This window comes from Nicotiana sylvestris, chromosome 7 (genome assembly GCF_000393655.2).
Source record: "Nicotiana sylvestris chromosome 7, ASM39365v2, whole genome shotgun sequence".
NCBI lineage: Eukaryota > Viridiplantae > Streptophyta > Magnoliopsida > Solanales > Solanaceae > Nicotiana > Nicotiana sylvestris.
In genome coordinates, this window is record NC_091063.1 from 86,318,587 (window position 1) to 86,326,626 (window position 8,040).

An 8,040-nucleotide genomic window follows, 5' to 3' on the forward strand; every position below is an offset into this window, starting at 1 on the left:
TGGAAACGATGGATGGAAAGATACTACCTTCACACTTGAATGCCGTTCACCTGAAGAGATACTATTTCTAAGGAATACCCACGGTCAGGTATCCATATTTCAAAATTTTATTTTTGAATTGTTAAAATTTTACTAACGATTTTAGATGATAGGCAAAAAGCTAACCCATACTAAATGATGAATCACGACCTGCAAGGCACGTGGAATAAATAAAAATTCCTGGTCTAGGGTTACAACTATTCTGATAGATATTTAGACGGGTTAAGCAGTCTTCATCTATAATCACACCGAGTCCCGTATGTTTTTCCTTTTCAGGGAAAGGACCAAATGAGAGGAACAATCAAGTGCTCGAGACTTCATACTTCAAAGCTCAAACACTTGGGGGACTGTATAATATACATAGATACGTGTATAAAGAAGGCAAAGAAGATTGGGAAATAATCAAAGTTCAAGCCTGAAAAATTCACTCATTGAATGAGTCAAGTGCAGAGCAAAGTCACAAGCTAAAGCCAAACCTTATCATAGTTAGGGTAAAGGCAATGTACTAAAACGGGTTATAAGGAAAAACCTTGTGTTCATTTTCTTTTTTGAAATCTGTTATAAGGAAAATAGTTGCGAGAAAATCATAGAAGTAATTTAAATACATGTAAAGTGTTATTTAAAACTTGACAAAGTTCAAATAAAAACTTGTCAAAGTTATTCCAAAAAACGTGTGTGTTCCTATTTCTTTTATCGTACATTAACACCATTATGAAGTTGAGACGTCTTCTTCATTAAGTGTCGAATATAAAAGGGCCCTCTTTTATAAAATTCATGTTTAATTCAAGTATTCATGAAGTTAAAAACAAAACAGAAGCATCTTTGAGAAAATAAAAATGCAAGTTATTCAGTAAGTCCTTAAAAATAAAGGCAAGCATAAACAAAACGAAAACAACGAAAACTTCTTAATATTAAAAGTTTAGACTAAGTATGAAATTAGTCATAAATCAAAAGTTGTTTAAACAAAGCGCCCCATAAAAGGTCGGGGGACTTTCAACAAACCCTTAAAAAGATCAAGGGTTACAACCATATACCACCAAAAAAAAGAAGAAGTCAAACATCATAAACTTTTCACCGAGAAGTAGAAGGAACTAAAGCAGGGTCATCAGCAGCAGCAGGCTCAACTTGACTTGAAGGAATGATACCTGTATCATCTTCAACATTTCCAGAAGCTTCAGCCATGGGAGAAGAAAAATCTTGGTTCTGCTGAGTCTTTTCAATAGTCTCTTTGATCTTGGCTAACTCAGATTCCAAGTCAAAATTCTCCTGGCTAACTTCAACAAGGGTATCATGACGGGAATTTAAAAATGCCCAACTCACTTCAATGGCAATTTTATCTTCGAGAATCTCGTAATCTCTTTCCTAGTCAGCAATTTCATTTCTTAACTTCTTATTTTCAGCCAAGGCAGATTCATAAGAGGTTTGAAGAGAAGCGTGTGAATATTCTAGAGAGAAAACTTTATCAGAAGATACCTTGAGGTCTTCTTGAGTTTGAGTCAAAGTCTGCACGAGTTCACCAACATATGCTTCTTTTTCACCCAAGAGAGCCTTCAACTCTCTGATTTCTTCACTTGCCTTGGAAAGTTGCTCAGAAAAAGAGGTTTCCAGATGAGCCTTTTCCTTATCTGCTTGATTTGAAGAAGCTTTTTCAACTGCCAACTCTGAAGTCAAAGCCCATACCTGCTGCTTTAAGGTAAATTTACTTTCTTCTAATGTTTCCATATCGATTTGAAGACTTTCACACTGTTCCTTCCAATTATCCGCCTTCACTTGGTAGTCACGCACTAATTGCTTTGAGAGGGTAACCCTTTTCATCATCTCCGTGCCAATTAGATTGACCTAAAAAAAGAGAGGGAAAAAATGAGAATCCTGAAGATAGAAAAATGATAAAGTAAAGTTTGAAAAAGGGATACTTTTAAAGAAGCATGCACTATATCGTTCATTAAGGTCAAAGAACTGTGGCTGTCAAGCTTAGCTCTCTCAACTGGACCAATCAAAGGCTTTAGCCACACGTCAGTTTGACCTGATTTCCTTAAGAGGTTACCCTCAGCAGGAAATTCAATGGTAACTTGCCTCATGTCTCCATCCCTACTTTAGGAACCAACTTCTGTGTAAGGAACAGTTGAAGGAGGGGTAATCGAGGGAGGAACTGTAGAAGTAGTCAAAACAACCCGGTGAGGAACAGCAATAGCCACGACCGGCAAAGGAGGTATCACAGGAACGAGAGTAGAAAAAGAAACAAGAGGTGCTTCATCAGAAATCGGACCTAAATTTTCACCACCAAACCCGCTGTTAAAAAGTTGCTCAACTAAATCATGAGCAACAATGGGAATGTCATCATCAGGAATTGACACCTGGGCTTCAACAGACTCGATAAGAGGAACAGAACGAGGGGGAGATGCTTCATCATCAGAAATGATTCGTCTACGAGCTCGCGGCCTTTTTACTAAGGAACCCCTATCTTCCTCTTCTTCAGAGTCTTGGTCAACAACAACTTTCCTTTTCGATGAAGAGCCCAAAATTATCTCTTGGGCCCTTTCCAAAGAAATACGGGAAGCTACGACCGCCTCAGCACTAATACCTCGAACGGCAAATCCTGATAAAAAGAAGGATTCAAATAAGTTCTGGAGGAAGCAATAAATAAGAAAAAGTTATAAAAATTCTTACCATGAGTTTTGACTTTCCAACCAAACCGTTGGGAGAGAGCTTTCCAAGATCTACCCTCCATTGAGGCTGTATACAACAATTTTCCTACCCAACCACGGAAATTGGCAATTTCATCAACAATTCCCATGGTTGCTGGAAAAGAAAAGGAAAATTAGGATAATGATCATCAAAATTGAATAAAAAAGGTACGAGAAAGTTATTAAAAAGAAAACTCACGTGCAAAATTCCACTTCTCAGAGAAGGTAATATTTTCATCACCCACTAAACCAACAATGGGGGTAGCAGCAAACCTGGCATACCAGCCACAGTCTCTGTCATCTTCTGGACTAACCAAAACTCTTTTGATCCTTGCTACTAAAGTAAAAACACATTGGCGAAAGAGTCTGGAAGAGTAAAGGTGAATTAAATGGGCAAAAGTGAAAGGTACACTGGCTATGTTAGTCACATGGCTCAAACAGGCAACAACCCTTCACACTATAGGGCTAATTTGACTTAAACAAACATCGAAAAAATGACAAAATTTGAGAATAACAGGATCAATAGCAGGTTTGAATCCTAATGTGAAAGGATACGTATAAACATAGGAAAATTCAACTAAATAGGAGGTGATTCTTTGATTCACGTTAGGAATTATGATAGGGAAGTCATGACTCCAATAACAGTCTTTACAAACTAAAAAAATCAGACCCTCTATGATCTGAGTTGGATAGGTATCAACACGATCTAAAGAGGACACTTGGTTTCTAAAGGACTCTCTATCATTGTAGAAAGATAGTTCTGCATGAACTATTTCTTCTACTATAGGTTCACGAACAGGTTCAGAGGGTTCCTTACCTCTAGAAGAAGACCTTTGAGAAAAAGAACCTCTGGTTCTAAAAGAAGGGCTGGAACTAGATGAAGGAAGAGAAGAATCACGTATGGATGAAGACCCTAAATTACAAAGTCTACCTCCTCTTCTGCTTCTGCTAGGGGCAAGAGGAAAGTTATCAACTATGGGGACTCTTCTAGGGTTAGGGTTTGGTGAAGACATGATAGTACGAGGAAGAAGCAAACAAAAATTCAAGAATTGAATATTCAAAGAACTTTATGTGATAAGGACAAAGGCGAAAACTATATTTATACTAAGAAACAACTGTTAAAGGAAAATGTGCAATAATGGAAAGGTCATAATGAGAACTGTCGCTTCGTAATTGGTGAAACTGTAAAAGAGCCTTAAAAAGCGTTGCAAAGTCGCAGAACCAATAAAAAGATGCCATATGTAATAAGCATTAAATGGAAGTGACAATTGAAACGTCGATTCTACAATAGCATTAATGGCTGCAAATATTCCCGCTTTAATAAAATCCACTTCCCAAATATTCAATTGATGAATAAATTGCAAGTGGGGGGACTATCTGTATTAGGAAAAATTGAGTTTACATATTGAAGTGATTGAAAGATGACGTGTCATGACACAAAGGCTGGTCAAAGAATGATGATTGGCAAAGAGGCACGAGTTGCAACAAATACGAGCAGAGGCACGAGCAGAGGCACGAGTAGAGACATGAGCAGTTACTCAAAACTCGATGCTCATACCTATTTAGATCCGCAAATTAAGGAGAATGAATCTGACAGCACAAGAGAGTACAAATACAATATTTAATAAGCATTAGATACTAAAAATGTTAGAGAATTTATATTAAATTACAATGATTATGTAACGTAACATTTAATGCCTTTAATTGTCTATAATGGAATGATTATGACAAAGGCAAAATGTATAGATAGCTATAAAAAAGAGAAAACTGGTCATTGGTAGGGACACACGAAAAATCATCTGAATATACTGGTTTACTTTGTTTTCCTTTGTCTATCTTATTGTTAGCAAAATTAATTTCCCTTATTTATTTCTGATTATCAGTAACCCGAGTTCTTCTAAATTAAAGTTTTGCCCGAAGTTCTACTTTTTGGTTAAACAATGAAAAGCTATGTCATATCACAATCATGTATAACAGTCAGCTGTGAATAAGAAGACAGGTTTACTATACAATCAACTTTTCTTTGGTCTTCCTCTATTTGCATATATGATTTATTTCTATCTCTTTATTTTGCATAAGGCATATGAAAATGAAAAGCTATGTCATACCACAATCATGTATAACAGAAATTAATGATATCACAAGTTTATTTACCTAATCAATCGTAGCCCCCTTAAATAGAAATAAGATCACATTTTTCGTGAGTTGAGAAACAACTAGACAAATTTGGTATAAACCAAAGATGTTATTTACTCCAGTGCGGAATGATTGAATACAAAATTTGTGCCTTCACGATCACGTGCAACATAGTACCTGGTGCAGAAGAGTGTGTATTGAGAGAAAAAGAAATGTTGCAGCAAGGCATTAAGTTTCACTTCCAAAGGGATAATGGGAACTGGGATGAGACCAGTGACCAAATGAAATGAAGATTCTAGTTACTTACAAAGGAACTCCACCCGGATTTTCAATTGAAGAAAGAACTTCTGCTAAGACAGCTTTTCCTAGATTCTCACCATCGGTAAGGAATCTCACAGTTGTCTTCTCATATGACGGCTCCACTATAAGAAAGTAATTGCCCGATTTAAGGGTAGCAAACTTAATCCAGTACAACACACTAGCTTTTGAAAAATGTATATGTAAGACCCATATAAAGCTTACAATCTCAAGAAGCAAATGATGATCCCTTTTGTGAAAGACGAAGTGACCATCATTTGGATCATTGTTTACACCTTGAAAAGACAGGATCAAGTTATTCAGCTATATCTTATGCATAATATTCTCTAAATAATCTTACTAGAAGCGAATCATATATTCGGTTAAGAACGATCTCGAGATCTCTTTGTTGAGGTAGAATATCCTGACCACAAGGGCGGCTCCGTAAAATTGGTGGCCTAAAGTCAAATTTTAATAAGAGGCCTTATACTTTTTTTATTAGTACGTATACACACATATATGCAAAAAACTTAATCTTGCCATTTTTTCATACTTGTTGTTTATAGCATATATTTTTAAATGACATATTCTTTAACTTTACATAGTAATATTATTATTTATATTAAAGTTATAAAATCCATTATTAAAAATTTTGGGGACCTAAATCAAGGCTTTACTAGTCTCCTACTAGAGCCACTTATCCACCCCTGACATTCTCAATAAAATTTATTGAGTCTCACTTAAAATAAGGCAACAATGACAAGAGCATTAAAGGTAGCGAGTTTGTCATTCAGTTACCAAATGTGAAGGAAGCTGGTTGAACAGTACGCTTATAGTGGGACAGTAGTCTGTAAATAATTGTTGATTGTCAATGAGGGGCGGCTCAACAAAACTGGTGGCCTAAACCAAAATATATTAAAAAGACCCTGAAACGTCTTTTATAAAATTCATATAATATTGAGACACAAAAAAAAACCTACATGACTTTGATATAGTGATGAGAGCACAACTCATGATGTATGAGGTAAGCGCACGTCATATGGTATTGAATTCTTCCCTTAAGTGAAAATGGTAAAGGGTGAGCTCGTTATTCATCATGTTTTGAACCTTGCGACATTTGGCTCGGGGAATTCTTAGTTAAAAAAGATGAGACACAAAATAACTTGCTTTCTGGTATGTGGTTCAATCAAATGTGACCAAAAGAAATAGTTAGTTTAGAGAATCGGAGTTGAAATTAGAAAGTAAAATCGTAAGAACCATGAAAAAAAACTATACATAAAGAAAGAAAAATAAAATTGATGAGAAGGTAAACATATTATTTAATTTAGTGAGAAATGTTTTTTTCCAATTAACTCACTTAATCTTACGTCTAACAAATGTTAAAAATTATTAAAATTTAAAATCTTTTATTAATAATTATATGAATATAAAGAATGCTTGTTCTTACTGTTCATATATTATGATATGAATATACCACACCAATTCGTTATGTATGGATGATGAGATTCCATTGATACAGAGCCAATTCCAATAGACTTATTGAATTATGGAGTATATATAATATAATAATATAATAGCACTTTTTATTTTTGGGGCCTTAATTATTTGGGGCTAAGGCAAGGGCTTCACTTGCGTTGCCCTAGAGCCGCCCTTGCCTGACCAGGAGATATAACACTTTGAAATCCACGAAGGGCGTCTCTATAACCCTCTGTTAACATGTTCACTGTAGAACAACATCTTAATTCAACGAAACATGGTATTGAATTCTAGAAGGAAGCAAGTGCGAAGTAACAACATGATATAAGTAGACGTAGACATGAAATGGGCTGGTGAAGAATATAGATGTTTTCTTTTAAAGTCTCTTGTTCTTTCATGACTAAGCATAAAGTGCTCAAGCTACAAAAACAGAATCATAATTCAAGCTGGAAAAAAAAGCTTCATATAGAGATTGTGCTATTCAGTTTGCTCCTTATTTTTTAGTGGGGACAATCAAACTTGCATTAAATTAAATCAAAGTCGATCTGAAAAGCCTTACCACCGACATGCTGTAAATCAAGTAAGGACTGTTAACCATCTTCTCATATAGCGTCTGAAGCAGAACACAAAGTTAGAAGAGGTCTATGAGTAAGAAATGCAGTCCAGAAACGTTAAGACAACCTTTATGCAGTCAGCAAATAATCTTAAAGTTCATGAGAAAAACGATAACAGAGAAGCTGCAGACTAATTATGGAGTAGGCATATTGTGTGGAAGCTTTATGCCAATTGGCAAGACGCATACTCACCGCCCTCCTGTATGCTTTGTATGCCAACTGAATATTTTCTATGTGTCTGTAACCCCTCACAATAAATGCAGTAGTATATGCATTTCTTAGAATATCTGCCAAAACATATGATCATTAAAGAAAGGGGAATTTGGATTTAACCAAATTTTGGTAATGGATAATGATCAATACTACAGTTAAAATGTCAACTTCTCTATTACTTCTATTACACTTACACCATGATGTGTCATCATCTACATCCAGCTCAACTGCTCTCTTTGCATGACCTATACATTCATCAACCACTTCTTCGGCAATGTCACCCCCTAAAAATGAAATCAATAAATAACTAGAGACTATATTTAACAAGGAATAAAAGATATTGTGATAAATAATTACCATTTTCTTCTAACATTCTTATTTCAACCATTGCTAACTTTCGAAATACGTCCATTCTCTTTGGCTCCTAAATGCATAAATAGATCATATGAAAGTTGTTAATATTTTTTATAAGCTTGTTAATTTTTATTTGACCTGTATTTGTAAATAATAATTCTAGAGAAAAGAACGTTAGCCTATAAACGTAAATATAAATGAAACAGTAATTAATTCGAGCCCACTAA

At 35.2% G+C, this 8,040-nt stretch overlaps 1 protein-coding gene and 1 long non-coding RNA gene across 5 annotated transcripts; both read right to left on the bottom strand.

Annotated features, from left to right (window-relative positions):
* Positions 1–1,035: 1,035 nt before the first annotated feature.
* LOC138873397 (uncharacterized) lies at positions 1,036–3,736 on the bottom strand. Its single transcript, XM_070151866.1, has 6 exons — positions 3,394–3,736; positions 3,180–3,261; positions 2,923–3,089; positions 2,707–2,838; positions 2,306–2,635; positions 1,036–1,878 (listed from the first exon to the last, which is right to left on the bottom strand). The coding sequence occupies exons 1-6, from the start codon at positions 3,734–3,736 to the stop codon at positions 1,817–1,819; spliced, it is 1,116 nt and encodes a 371-aa protein (XP_070007967.1). The 3' UTR covers positions 1,036–1,816.
* Positions 3,737–4,769: 1,033 nt separating this feature from the next.
* On the bottom strand, positions 4,770–7,544 carry LOC138872637 (uncharacterized). Of its 4 annotated transcripts, none has more exons than XR_011401111.1 (5): positions 7,314–7,544; positions 7,192–7,245; positions 5,382–5,452; positions 5,167–5,281; positions 4,770–5,036 (listed from the first exon to the last, which is right to left on the bottom strand). It is a non-coding gene; the product is annotated as an uncharacterized lncRNA (long non-coding RNA). The 4 variants fall into 4 exon arrangements; XR_011401113.1 differs by having other exon boundaries at positions 7,439–7,527; XR_011401110.1 differs by having other exon boundaries at positions 7,192–7,544.
* Positions 7,545–8,040: the final 496 nt, after the last annotated feature.